At 43.5% G+C, this 14654-nt stretch overlaps 1 protein-coding gene across 2 annotated transcripts in view; it reads left to right on the top strand.

Moving 5' to 3' along the window:
* The window catches only part of ABCA4 (ATP binding cassette subfamily A member 4), a 136656-nt gene that overhangs the window by 52027 nt on the left and 69975 nt on the right, over positions 1-14654 (top strand). For both annotated transcript variants that reach the window (XM_029228585.1, XM_029228586.1), the window contains exons 12-14: positions 11062-11267; positions 11922-12098; positions 14154-14376. In XM_029228585.1, the coding sequence (XP_029084418.1) occupies positions 11062-11267; positions 11922-12098; positions 14154-14376 (606 nt within the window). The remainder of the gene's footprint in view (positions 1-11061; positions 11268-11921; positions 12099-14153; positions 14377-14654) is intronic.

Here is a 14654-nt window from a genome sequence, read left to right on the forward strand (position 1 = left end):
CTGGGCCAGCCTTGATGCCTACTTCCCTGCCTATTCCAAAAACGAAAAAAATCATTTCAGGAAAATTCAGCAAAAATACTCTAAAATGTAAATTATGTCAGTTCAGGTCAGTGCTGCACTCACATGTGGTATTGAACAACAGAAGGTCCAAGAACTAAGAGCAAACTTTTAAGCCTTTTGTCATTACAGGAAAGGGGGTGATTCAGTAAGTTTTCTCTTCACCTAATAGAAGGGCTAAGTCCTCTTTCTTTCTGCTCGGGGTGAGGCCTTAGTTACTGGAAATTCCACTGAGTATCCTGGAGAGTGTCCCATTCCTCCCGAGCTGCCTTGCTTGGTCATTGTATGCCATGTTAGGCCACTGCTTGGGGAACCTTCTCACCTGCCAGTGAGGATAAATGGGCCTGGATCTCTGCCCATGAGCTACATCACTCTGGGAAAGACACTTTACCTGCTAAGGCTCAATTTTCTTATCTGTAAAATCCAGATAGCACAACAGACCTCACAGAGTTGTTGTTAAAGATAAAGTGAGTGGAGTGTGAAGGGCACTCAATACCTTTGTGCCATGACTAGTTAAACCTGTGTATAAATTCTCTGCCCCCGATTCCCCATCTCTTAAGTGGGGCTGTTAGTGCCCCCCTTTCCAGGCAGCTGTGAAGATGAGATTGGAGAGGGCTGGGCACATAGTAGAGCCATTTGATGCATGGCAGCTCTTGCTATGAACCACAAGGATGTCCACCCTTGAATCACAGACCACGTGAGGAACGAAGCTTTTTCTCAGACTCACTTTGTGTAAGCATTAACCAGGATGTGAAGCCACTCTTCATATTAACCTTGTGAATTGGCTTACAATCAGGACTTTTAGTCCATCCCTGAAGGCCCAGGAGGATGTCTCTGGGGCCATTCTGGCCCTTCTGTGGACAGTGGTTCAGTGGCTCCAGAACTCCTTTTTTTTTTTTTTTTTTTTTTACATCTTAATTGGAGTATAATTGCTTTACAATGGTGTGTTAGTTTCTGCTTTATAACAAAGTGAATCACTTATACATATACATATGTTCCCATATCTCTTCCCTCTTGCGTCTCCCTCCCTCCCACCCTCCCTATCCCACCCCTCTAGGTGGTCACAAAGCACCGAGCTGATCTCCCTGTGCTATGCGGCTGCTTCCCACTAGCTATCTATTTCACGTTTGTTAGTGTATATATGTCCATGCCACTCTCTCACTTTGTCACAGCTTACCCTTCCCCCTCCCCATATCCTCAAGTCCATTCTCTAGTAGGTCTGTGTCCTTATTCCTGTCCTACCCCTAGGTTCTTCATGACATTTTTTTTTCCTTAGATTCCATATATATGTGTTAGCATATGGTATTTGTCTTTCTCTTTCTGACTTACTTCACTCTGTATGACAGACTCTAGGTCCATCCACCTCACTACAAATAACTCGATTTCGTTTCTTTTTATGGCGGAGTAATATTCCATTGTATATATGTGCCACATCTTCTTTATCCATTCATCCGATGATGGACACTTAGGTTGTTTCCATGTCCTGGCTATTGTAAATAGAGCTGCAATGAACATTTTGGTACATGACTCTTTTTGAATTATGGTTTTCTCAGGGTATATGCCTGGTAGTGGGATTGCTGGGTCATATGGTAGTTCTATTTGTAGTTTTTTAAGGAACCTCCATACTGTTCTCCATAGTGGCTGAACCAATTCACATTTCCACCAGCAGTGCTAGAGTGTTCCCTTTTCTCCACACCCTCTCCAGCATTTATTGTTTCTAGATTTTTTGATGATGGCCATTCTGACCAGTGTGAGATCATATCTCATTGTAGTTTTGATTTGCATTTCTCTAATGATTAATGATGTTGAGCATTCTTTCATGTGTTTGTTGGCAGTCTGTATATCTTCTTTGGAGAAATGTCTATTTAGGTCTTCTGCCCATTTTTGGATTGGGTTGTTTGTTTTTTTGATATTGAGCTGCATGAGCTGCTTGTAAATTTTGGAGATGAATCCTTTGTCAGTTGCTTCATTTGCAAATATTTTCTCCCATTCTGAGGGTTGTCTTTTGGTCTTGTTTATGGTTTCCTTTGCTGTGCAAAAGCTTTGAAGTTTCATTAGGTCCCATTTGTTTATTTTTGTTTTTATTTCCATTTCTCTAGGAGGTGGGTCAAAAAGGATCTTGCTGTGATTTATGCCATAGAGTGTTCTGCCTATGTTTTCCTCTAAGAGTTTGATAGTTTCTGGCCTTACATTTGGGTCTTTAATCCATTTTGAGTTTATTTTTATGTATGGTGTTAGGGAGTGTTCTAATTTCATACTTTTACATGTAGCTGTCCAGTTTTCCCAGCACCACTTATTGAAGAGGCTGCCTTTTCTCCACTGTATATTCTTGCCTCCTTTATCAAAAAATAAGGTGGGTGGCCATATGTGCGTGGGTTTATCTCTGGGCTTTCTATGCTGTTCCACTGATCTATATTTCTGTTTTTGTACCAGTACCATACTGTCTTGATTACTGTAGCTTTGTAGTATAGTGTGAAGTCTGGGAGCCTGATTCCTCCAACTCCGTTTTTCTTTCTCAAGATTGCTTTGGCTATTTGGGATCTTTTGTGTTTCCATACAAATTGTGAAATTTTTTTTTCTAGTTCTGTGAAAAATGCCAGTGGTAGTTTGATAGGGATTGCATTGAGTCTGTAGACTGCTTTGGGTAGTAGAGTCATTTTCACAATGTTGATTCTTCCAGTCCAAGAACATGGTATATCTCTCCATCTATTTGTATCATCTTTAATTTCTTTCATCAGTGTCTTATAATTTTCTGCATACAGGTGTTTTGTCTCCTTAGGGAGGTTTATTCCTAGATATTTTATTCTTTTTGTTGCAATGGTAAATGGGAGTGTTTTCTTGATTTCATTTTCAGATTTTTCATCATTAGTGTATAGGAATGCCAGAGATTTCTGTGCATTAACTTTGTATCCTGCTACTTTACCACATTCGTTGATTAGCTCTAGTAGTTTTCTGGTAGCATCTTTAGGATTCTCTATGTATAGTATCAGGTCATCTGCAAACAGTGACAGCTTTACTTCTTCTTTTCCGATCTGGATTCCTTTTATTTCCTTTTATTCTCTGATTGCTGTGGCTAAAAATCCTCCAGAAATTAGGCATAGAGGGAACTTTCCAGAACTCTTTTTGTCTTTGCAGCATCTCCTCAATAAAGGGCTTCTATAACCTTATTCATCCCATAACCATGTTTAGTCTTTCCCCTGATCCCCTGCCCTTAGCAGGGAAAAAAAAAAAACCAAGAATAAAAGACAGACTTCCTGATCAGAAGGTGGGCAGTCAACCAGGGAAAGGGATGAAGGTGACATTTTGGGAGCATCACGTCTCTAACACGTGGAAAGAGTCATCTCTACAGGCCTTCTGATCACCTTCTTCTCCAAATCTAAGGAGGCTGAGGGCAAATGAGTCTTCATGTAGGTAAATATCTTAAACTGGTATGTGTATACTCTTACATTCATAATTTATATGTCTATTCACATATATTTTTCTTCTGAGAAAAGCACAATGAGAAAAATTCCTCTGATAATCCTTTAGTTAAAACAAATATCCACACCCCTCCCCTTTGATTTCCTTGTTTAGCGAAGGGTTAGGCCTGGCACAGATGGAATACTATTTAGAATTCACAGTGTTTTTGAATTTCATAGTATATTTGAATTTCAGGTCTTGAATTTAGCATCAGAAAGCTGAATTCAGCCAAACTTTAATATGAAAATACCTCTGATCAAGGCATAAAATTGTACTTTAACCAGGTACAACTTCCTTTCCCTAAGTCTTGAAAAAACATGTATTCATTAACTGCTTTTACCTCTGCTGTCAACACACTCAATATATGTGCATAACTCTTTATTATCTACATGGTGATTATCTTGTTGATGAATTATCAGTAGGGGGATTTTTTTGGACCACCTTTCCTCTGTACCTTGCATGGTCCTGGCCACATGCCACCACCACCCAACCAGAATGTGCTCAGGGAGCGTATTTTTCAGGCTAGCCTAAATAAAAATAGGATTAGGAAGGTAAAGCTACTGATCATGTAATTTACTTTAGTCAGATGTATAGGGATTTGCATAATATCTGTCCTAGTGCTTTCTTCTGTTGATTCATTGTCTCCAAATGTGCAGTGGGAGGCTAGGGAGAAGTCAGGGGAAAGGTCAGAAGGGTACAAAAGTCTACATCATTAGAGCAATATTATTTTAAGAGCCATGAACTGGATCATAAGCAACTCATGGGCAATGACCTTATTTTATGGCTCATCGGTCTCTCAGAAACATAGAACTGGGCTGAGGAAGGAGAACACAGTTTGGGGAGGAGTGGGGGTCGGCTCGAGTTGTAGGTAGAAGAAAGGAACTTGTGTTTGAGCCTGCTGTGAGCCAGCCACTATGTTGGGCACTCTTACATGTCATCTCATGCAACGCTCCTAACTACCTGCCCAGCAGGCGTAATTGTTATCATTTTATAGAATTAAAAACTGACTTGCCTAACATACCACAGCAGATAAGAGGTGGATCCAGAATTCTAATCCAGACCTGTCTGGCTCTGAAGAGGAAGTTCTTTCTTGTACCACAAGCGGCATATTAGTAGGGGGTTCAGTCAGTATTGTTTGGATAAATTACATAATGAGTTGGATAGGGACAGCAATTATTTTGTTATATTCAGAATAACAGACACTATTGTGATTCAGTCTTTTCTGTTTGGAAATAACTAGGTTTAGAGTAGGAAACCAAAGAGATTTGAGCTCATTCAGTCATTCATATATTCTCATGAATTGAACTACCTACCTCTGAACAAATACAATTAATCCCTGACCCCTAGAAGCTCACATTCTATTGAGAGAGATAAGCTTGTCATTAAATAAGGCCTTAGTAGTGGTATCTCAAGAAGTTGCTAGAATTCAGTCTAATGGAGGAGAAACAAGTTACACAAATCCAAAGTCAAAATGTCACAAATCCTCCAAGGACTGTCAAGTATCTTCCAGATTATCTCCTAAATCCCCCTTCCTCACCCTCTCCCTGTATGGCCTCTGTTTACTACAGCCTGTACCATCTCTCCTAGCTGGTCTGTAGGCCTGTGGTCTCTCATTGCTTCTGTTCAGCTCCCAGACTGCCTCCAGTGAGATCTTTCTGAAACCCCAGTCTTGCTATAATGTACCAGCTCTGTGATTTTGGGCAATATCGCTGTTCCCCTGACTGAAAAATGAGGGTGATAAGTGGAGCCACAGCCAGGGCAGCGTTCTCCAGTGTGGCTAGACTGGGTGTTTGTGACTGGCAGACCCTTTCAATGGTCAGTGCCCAGCTCTGCTGATTATGAAATATTTTTAATATGGTAACACTCACCTCCCAAAGTTGTTGGAATGGTTAAACAAGAAAGCTTTGAGAGCTAAAATCCCCTGCGGTTGTCAGCCAGGCTATTCTGTCTTTCCCTGGACCTAACTACACAGGAAGCATCACCTGGTGGCTTTGTCCTAGTGTGAGTCTTCATGCTCCTGCCTGACCTTTTTATTTGTTTCATTATTGTATTTATTTATTTTAGAAACGGACATTTTTTAACAGCTGTGCATTTCCTGTCCCTTTGTTTTCCTGTCGTGGTGCATTTCCTCATTCTCTGTGGTTGAACATTTCAGATGTCTGTTCACGGTGCCCGGTGTGTTAGATAAAATGTATGGCAACACCTTTGGCCTCTACCTCACCAACTCAACCAACTCAAACAGCCCCAAACTATTTTATCCAGTGGCTTTTTCCACGTGTTGGGAAACAAATCTTGAGTGTTATGGTCTAGATATGCCAGGAAATTCATTCTGGGATGTTTGCCCACATCCATTGGCATTTTCCAGAAGGGAACCCCACGTGTCTCCAGGTCCACCAGCGGGACCACTTGAGACCTCATTTGGCATTCATCAGCCACTTTGTTCTCAGCCTGAGTGTGGAAGTCAAATTTGTAAGAGGCAGGATTGTAGAGGCCGTGTCTCTCAGGGTGTAGTGCTTTTCTTATCCCTGAAGACTCATCCCTCACATGTCCCGGGTGTATTAGTCAAAGTACTGTGTCCGCACAGAGTACCAATCCCCTTTGATTATCAGGTTCAAGCAGAAAAAGAGATACTTTCTCTCTTTGCCTCCACTGGACATCCTTTCCCACTTAATAGATAATTTATCTATTACTTAATGTATTTGAATTAGAGCTGGAGAGGTCACAGTTGAAGAAGGAAGCCTGCTGCTACTGTAGCTTCTTCTCCCAAGGTAGTGTTTGATTTAGCTGTGTAAACAAGTGACTGCATTCTCCAGAGGTCTTAAACGCAGCTGCCTGCCCTGGAGAGAGCCACACCTCTTCCGCCAGGGTGCACTCTGGTTCCTGGTGAGTATCAGCAAAACAACAAACAAGGAATTGTAGGATATGTGTGGGCTTCAAATGGCAGTGGTCCTGCCACCCAGATTTTGGCCACAGTAGTTGGGAACGGAAGGAAACAAGGAAACCTCTTCTCTTGCTTTACTGCCCTTGGCTATCCCAGGGCATTATAACAATCCTCTTTGAGATTCTGAATTCTGCTTGCAAAATTTGCCCAGAATGGGCCTCTGAAGCATGAGACAATGAATTTTTAATCAGTGAAGATGCCCTTTGAATTTTTTTCCCAGTACTGGTGCTATTTTTATGCTGAGCCTCTTACACTAGCCATTACTTACCTACCTACAGTATTCTTCCCTAACATCCATGGTCACACAGTTTCTCTCTGTGTAGAACCAAATAGCTTTTATAAACAGACTCTTTGGCTTCAGTCTCATTAGAACCTACGATGTGTTAACTTACAAGCTAATCAGACCACACCAGATATGTCAAAATCCGAAGCCTTGGTTAAGGGTTTAGTCATTCATCACTGTCTCGCAAACACATTCATGTACACACTCTCATCAATATACATGCTCGTTAGCCAAGACCTTAACTTCAGGGACCAGAACAAGTACCAGAAGGGAACGAGGTCATTTGCTGTTAGGCAGGTGGCCTCCCCATGAGAATGCAAGGGTACATCATGAGTCATACCTCAGTGGATGACCCAGGGACTTCTGACTCATGTCCACATCTGCAATTGCTCTGCCTTGACCTCAGGAAGATGTTCTGGATTAGCTTCATAAGACCTTCCTCTGGTAGAGTTGTCTGACTTTCACCTAAGGGCCAGTGAGCAAGCTAGTGAACACCAGTGGCTTAGGACCCACCCCCACTGCCACCCTCCATTGCCCAGGTGGACACAGAGCTTTGGCTTCTGTCCGTTGCATTGTTCTAACTAGATGAGTTGCTATAGATCAGCTTGGGATGGGTTATGTTCCCAGCCATATTGTTTTTAAAAAATAACTGCCTTCTTCCCCAGACAAACAGCTGTCATAAATGAAAGGTAATCTGGCAGGGGCTTAAAGGCCACTAGACTCTCTTGATTTTCAAGATATTTTGCAAAAACAGTAATAAAAATGGTATTCATCAAGTCCTCATTCCTTGTGAAATAGTTTAATATCCTACATGGTTAAAACACAGGCTGTCTCCAGAGGAAGTTTGCTCATCATGCCTCTTAAGAGAGCTTGGAGTGATAATCATAAAGTGGTTGTGATGATTCAAGGGGTTAATATAAGCAAAGCCCTTGGACCAGTTTTGGTCATATTGTGAGCCTGCAGTAAGCATCAACTTTTATTCTTACCAGGCAGCACTGGCTGGCCCTTCCCAAACAAGTTCATGTGATCTTTAGAACACACCTATGAGGTAGGCGTATCTCCAGTTTGCAGATAGGGAAAGAGAGGCCACACAGTTAGGAAACAGCAGAGTGGGGATGGCATTCAAACACTACCCTGTACCATCTTTCCAAAGATGATAATTCAACTCTGAAAGTGGGTCACATGTTTCAGGGTAAAAATGAGTGTTTGAGAACCTTTTGGTTTTGTTTTCCCAGAGAGTATCAGGGTACCAGTCAAGGGGGATGCAACAGGAAACAGGACTGTGAATCAGCTGCCTGATAAAAGAGCCAGGATGGAGCCCACGTCATTGCAGGACTCAACGATATCACTGAAAACATCAGTGCTTATTCCAGCATAGATTTCCCTTTAAGACATGAAAGGCGAGTTCAAAGAGAATGGGCTAGATTGCTCGGAAAGTCACATTATTAAAATGTGTTTGTTTTTATTAGCTTTTTTGCTTCACTGAGAGTTATACTCTTATTAACATTATATCAAAAATTCACCTTTCACTAATTTCTCCTAGTTTACCATCTGATTTAGGGTGCACAGCATTATGTTCAAAACACACAGTAGTAAAGTTATATTTCTTGCAGCATTTGGGACTTCTAAATTTGAATTAATTCAATTCAGTAGACACTTATTGAGTCCCTTTCATGAGGAAATACTGTTCCAGAGACCTAATGAATAAGACATGGCCCCTGACCTCCGGGAACTTACTGTCTCTAGAGCTGTGCTAACCAATGCAGTAACCACATGTCGCTATTTAAATTTAAATAAATTAAAGTGAAAAAATCAGTGCCTCAGATGCACTAGCTACATTTCAAGTACTCAATAGCCATATGTGGTTACTGGCTACCATGTTGGATAGGGCAGAAATAGAACGTTTCCATCATTGTAGAAAGTTCTACTGGACAGTGCTGACCTACTGGACAGGGGCAAGAGATCTTGTTTAGGAATTCTGTTGCTCCGACTTTGTAGTTGGAGTATGGCTTACTCTTAGAGCAATGTGAAGGAACAGCAGTACCCTTCAGGCCTGACACTTGAAAACATGGATTCATATTCTGCTTCTGACCTATATTGACCTGGAGCAAGGCCCTAGGATGCCAGTTTCCTCATCAGTAAGCAAGCACATCAGACTGTAAGACCTCTCTATGACTCCGTCTGTCCAAGGGCCCTGTGATGCTATGAGGGAATTGGTAGAATACTGTGTGTGTGTGTGTGTGTGTGTGTGTCACAGCTAAAAGAAACTGCAGAGAATTTCCATCTCCCCAAGAACTTTCATGATTATTTTAGAAATTTAATTTCAGGTTCACTCTATTTGTCAATACTAAAACTCTATATATGCGGTCCTAAACTCGACAAACTGATTTAAAAGAAGAGAGAGATAGATTATTTTAAAATAGAGAGAGAGATAAGTAATAGTTGTGCTCTCTTACTTTGCAAGACAGTCATGAGCACATGGAGAGCCTGTGGATCAGGCTTTGCCTGTGGCTCCTGGTGTGGGAGGAAGTCTGGGCCTGGAGTTGAAAAATGGGGAGAGAATGCAGGCTCTGCCACCGTCTAGCTGTGTGACCTCTGGTAGGTCTCCTCTTCAATAAAATGATGATTCCAGGTAACTCACAGGCTCTGTGGGAGAGTTAATATGTTCCTTTAAGCCTGTGTTACATCAACAGCCTTCTAACCAGGCTTCATGCTCCCCCTTCCCACCACCAGTGATCTTTCAGAAACATGGTCTCATCTCATATGTCATGCCTCTGCTTAAAACCCTACAGTGGTTTCTTGTGGCTTTTTAGGGTTTGCCAGGAAACTCCTGATTTTAGCATAGAAAGCCCTGCATCCCATGAAACCTCTCCGTTGGCTGGTCACCCTGCAAACCCAGCAGGGCAACTGACCTGGTCCCCACCTGCCTTCTTAGTACACATCTCTTACCTCTCACCTCTGCTCACCTACGTTCTTCTCTGTACATTGGCACAAGCTGGGGAGTGTTTGACAAAATGCTGATGCCTTGGCCCTGCCTCTTGAGAATCTGATTTCATTGTTTGGGGTGGGGCTTGAGTACAGTTGTCCTTTTAAAACTCCGTGATGGTTCTAAAGCACAGCCAAGGAAGGGAACCACTATTCTATTCTTGCAGGTCTCCAGAAACCCTGCAAGCTATTCCCTGTGCCTGAGCTGACCTTTCCCTTGCTTTCTTCCCTTGACTAATTCCTGCTTATTCTCATCCTGCTCAGGAGTCTCTTCCTCCAGGCAGCCCTCTGGGACACCCCCCCCCTCCACTGGGCTGCTAGACTACCCTAGGCTTGCTTTCACCAGAACCTGATCATTCTGCATTCTGATTGTTGGTTTACTCCAACCCTCTCCCTCATTAGGCCTGGAGTTTCTTTTAGTAAGAGATGTTATCTTTCCTCCTTGTATCCCCTGGAGCCAAGCAGGCTCTGGCACATTGCAGGCTCTCAGTAAGTATTCCATGAACAGATTAATCAAGACAAGGCCAGCTGACCTCTTGTGAGTTACATTCTAAGAAAGAAACATTGCACAATAACCCCAGTGTGTTATAGAAACAGGAGGTTAAGGATAAAACACATCCAAGTACAATACAACGCTTTAACAAATCTGTAAAAGTGGACAATTCCCAATATTCAAATTAAAAGAAATTCTTAGTTTTGCTCTTTTCTGGGTAATGATTTTTTTCTCTTCTGGGGGAGAAAAAAAAAAGACATGTTAGGAAATTCCTCCTCCATCCTCATTACCTGTCATAAAATTGTAACTGGGAATGATTTCCCTGATGAAATCACTTTGGCTTTCTGCTATTTTCTTTCTTCCTCCTTGTTCTTGCCTCAGCTGGCCATCCTTGTGTGTTTGCAGAGAGGCAGGAAGGTTTACCGCTGGGACTGTTTCTCTCTCTCTTTAAAACTCTTTTATTAGCAGGCTTTCTGATCTTCAAAGCAGCTTGTATCTGATGTGACCCCACTCCCTTGACTCCCCATGCTGGGGAGTGAGAGCTGGGAGTATTTTTGTCATTTTGACGACTTGCATACTTCGACAGCCCGATAGTGTGGTCCTCACTAAATCTGCAGGGATGAGAGCAAGTCAGCGTTCCTAAGCCCCCCTTTCACCCCCAAATCTAGACACACTGAAAACTTGACACCAGACCCCAGAGTTAAGCAAACAGTAAGTTTATAGGTCTCCTTGCTTTTGACCCATCCCCTGGGGCAGCATCCCTGATCCTCTGCCATTTTTTTGCAGTTGAGTCTTTGCAGGTGGTACTCCTCAAACTCTCTCAACCTTTGTGATTATCCACAGTGCTTGATCCTGGATAAGTTTGAAAGCTACGATGATGAATTTCAACTCACCCAACGAGCCCTGTCTCTGCTGGAGGAAAACAGGTTCTGGGCTGGTGTGGTATTTCCTGACATGTATCCCTGGACCAGCTCCCTACCACCCCATGTGAAGTACAAGATCCGAATGGACATAGATGTGGTGGAGAAAACCAATAAGATCAAAGACAGGTGATGTTTCAGGAGATCTCAGAAGGACCTGGGCATCCCCAGTGATGTATGAGGCAAGGAAAGGGGGCTCCTATGGGCTCAGGCCACCTGTCTCCTTCAGGGGCAGAAAGGTTACTCAGAAAGGCACAGAAGCACTTTGGTATCAAAGAACTAAGCTAGACAGTAGATCCTGCTGATTGGTGGGACCAGGAGAGTTCAGCTACCCTGTCTTTACCCCCTCAACTCAGAGCTTGTCCCTGGCTGGCCTTTGTGCAATTTGGAGATGAAAACCTCTAGGTACTGAGTTATCTTCACATAGAAATTCTGCAAATGAGGTTTCACCAAAGTCCCTGGGAAATTACGTTTGGTACAGAGTAGGGGATTGAGACTGGACTCAGCCTGTAAATCAATTAAATTAAGTTAAATCAGAGGAAGTGAGATATTTTGTAAAGCTCAAATTAGAGTACTTGAATGAAAGCAATTACAAATCGTGCTGTGGCTAATGTTCATAATTGGGATTTAACCTGTGAACTGGAAAATACAATCAGATAGTGTGGAAAGGTTCAGGGGAAAGTTTCAGGAGAGTGAATACGGAGTCCCCTCGTGCTTATGACCAATGAGTGAGCTGTCCATTCCCATTCCCATCCTTTGTCCCTCTCTCCGGTTTCTTCTTAGATACTGGGATTCTGGCCCCAGAGCTGATCCTGTGGAAGACTTCCGATACATCTGGGGCGGGTTTGCCTATCTGCAGGACATGGTTGAACAGGGGATCACAAGGAGTCAGGCCCAGGCTGAGGTTCCAGTTGGAATCTACCTCCAGCAGATGCCTTACCCCTGCTTCGTGGATGACTCGTGAGTCTGAGGTCCCAGTCCCGCTCCAGGACAAGCTGATCAGGTTGCTGGGGTGGGATGAGGTGGAGGTGCTCCCCAGGCTTCAGTCTCTTTGGAGGAAAAAAACCCGGGGCGTGGGGCCTGGCTCAGGGAGAATGGAGCTCTGATTGAGAAGCCTGCTTCTCCTTGACTCCAGGCAGGGTCACATGAACAAGTGGGAGAAAGGAGCTGGTGTTGTGGGAGGAAAAGGGAAGGTGAAAATTAAAGCAGGGGAAGTGAGGTTGGGGGAGGGGACAAAGGCTTTTAAAATTTCCACTACGTAGTATGTTTGGTATGTGGAAGGGTTCAGGTCAGAGTGTTTGCCCTGTGACTGCCAAAACAGGAAATTAGAACTCTGCATCACAAGTAGGTCCGGTTCCTAGGAGCCTTGGAATAATGCAGCTCCTTCCCTAACTAACATTCCCACGATGTATGCTTAATGAAAAGGTAGAGGGATGTGTTGGATGAACTTGGGCCCTCCCTGCCTGCCCACCCCCGTCCCCAGGCCTGTACATTTGCTGGCCAGTAGCAAACTAAGCAAGTAGCCCGCTGTTTTCTGAACATGCATTTGGGGGGGTGGTAGAGGGAGGGACAAAGAGGGAGAAGGGGCTGGGAGGGCTCATTTACTGTGGTGGATGGGGGCAGAAATGCTCCCAAGGACAGCAGCAGAGATCTGCAGTTGGCTTAGGGATTCAACTCCTAGAAGAAAACTGGGAAGTTCACCATAGTGTACGTGTGGGTTTGTGGGGATCAGGGAGGAGATAAACGTGCACAGCCTGTAAAAGGAAGAGTCAAATTGCCAGCTGGCAAGGTAGTAAAATAAAGCCCAGTATGGGTGTAACACCGCAGTGCAATCAGTTCTCCTTCGGCTCTACAGAAGACTAAGAGAGATAACAGGCTGTTCTGCAGTCAGTTTAAGTTCGGACAATAGGCAGAAATGGGAAATGGAGCCGGGGCAAAAGCCCAGCTCTACTTCTAAGATCAGAATAGGAGAAACCGGCAAGGAAGTGGGGTAAACAGTGAGTAGGCGTAGGGATTCTGGCCGTTCAATGTGGGAGAGCCCTCTGGTGGCAGATCCCAGAAGGGCAGGCGTTATGAATTTATGGTTCTCTCCCTAGGGCCATCTTGAGTGAAACCCTCCCACGCTGGAATTGGGCCCTTCCTGTGACACCCAGCAGTTTTCAAGAAATAATAAGCTCAAGGGCTTTTACTAGCACATCAAGCACAGGGAAAACATATGTAAAGTTCACAGTAGAGTAATTCCAGAATATCAACTCTGCCCTGCTTGCTGGAATGAATATCCATGGATGTACTCCACCAGTACATGGCTGGTGGAGTCAATGACTATTGAATCACTGATTGATTTGTTGCTGGGTCAGTTGCCTTCTGAAAGTGCCATACTGATTAGTTATTTTGTGCCTCTTCCTGTGTAACTGGGGTTTGATCCTCCTGGGTAGACAGTGCTTCACTGGCCAGTAGCAAACTAAGCAAGTAGCCCACTGGGGAGCCCAGTTATTGATCTCACCACCACCAGTTCCCTTTGTCCACCTTCTTGGACTTCAGTGTCAGTTAGCGTGTATCTACCTATTCCAGTCACATCCCACATCATCAAGTCTGCAGTCCTTTCCTGGGAGATCTTACAAGAAGCTCTATACTGTGTAACATACATAGTATGGTTTTATTTACACATTTCACTTACAGAGCACTCATCTGGACTAAACAGAAAGCTGCCTGAGGTCTTATAAAGAACATCTATACTGTGTAACATACGTAGTACAATTTTATTTACACATTTTACTCACAGAGTTTTCATCTGGGCTAACCAAAAGGCTACAGTCTTGCTCTAAAGAAAAAGTAATCCTTTGGGGCAAAGTGCAATGTATTAAAAGAGTCAAGTCCATTGAGTGCCCGGTGGAGATTTTTCTGCCTTTCCCTCCACCTGGGCTTTGTTCTCAACGTATTCATTCAACAAACATTTACCCCACCTCCACCAGGTACAAGGCAATCTACTATTCTGCTTCTCTCCTCTTGCTTTAGTTTTATGATCATCCTGAACCGCTGTTTCCCTGTCTTCATGGTGCTGGCCTGGATCTACTCTGTCTCCATGACTGTAAAGAGCATCGTCTTGGAGAAGGAGTTGAGACTGAAGGAGACCTTGAAAAATCAGGGTGTCTCCAACACAGTGATTTGGTGTACCTGGTTCCTGGACAGCTTCTCTATCATGTCGATGAGCATCTGTCTCCTGACGATATTCATCATGGTAAGCCAGATGGAGAAGGTTCAGAAAACCTTGAATAATTTTATTCCTCCCACTTTTCTTCCTGTTAATGAACTTGTGCTTAGATTAGTCATCTGGCCACCAAAGATAGCATGACATGTAGCTGTCTGGCCATTTCAGCCAAGGTGGAAGACACTCAGAGAGACAGAGTCTTCGCCAAAGAGCCACTGCATCACAGCATCTTCCCTGCTCCCACTTCCTGCCTGGGGAACCACAATCTACATAGATTATCCAACCCCATTACGTGGACTATCTGGAAA

Source organism: Monodon monoceros, unplaced genomic scaffold (assembly GCF_005190385.1).
Source record: "Monodon monoceros isolate NGI ecotype Baffin Bay Population unplaced genomic scaffold, NGI_Narwhal_1 Super_Scaffold_18, whole genome shotgun sequence".
NCBI classification, from domain to species: Eukaryota; Metazoa; Chordata; class Mammalia; order Artiodactyla; family Monodontidae; genus Monodon; species Monodon monoceros.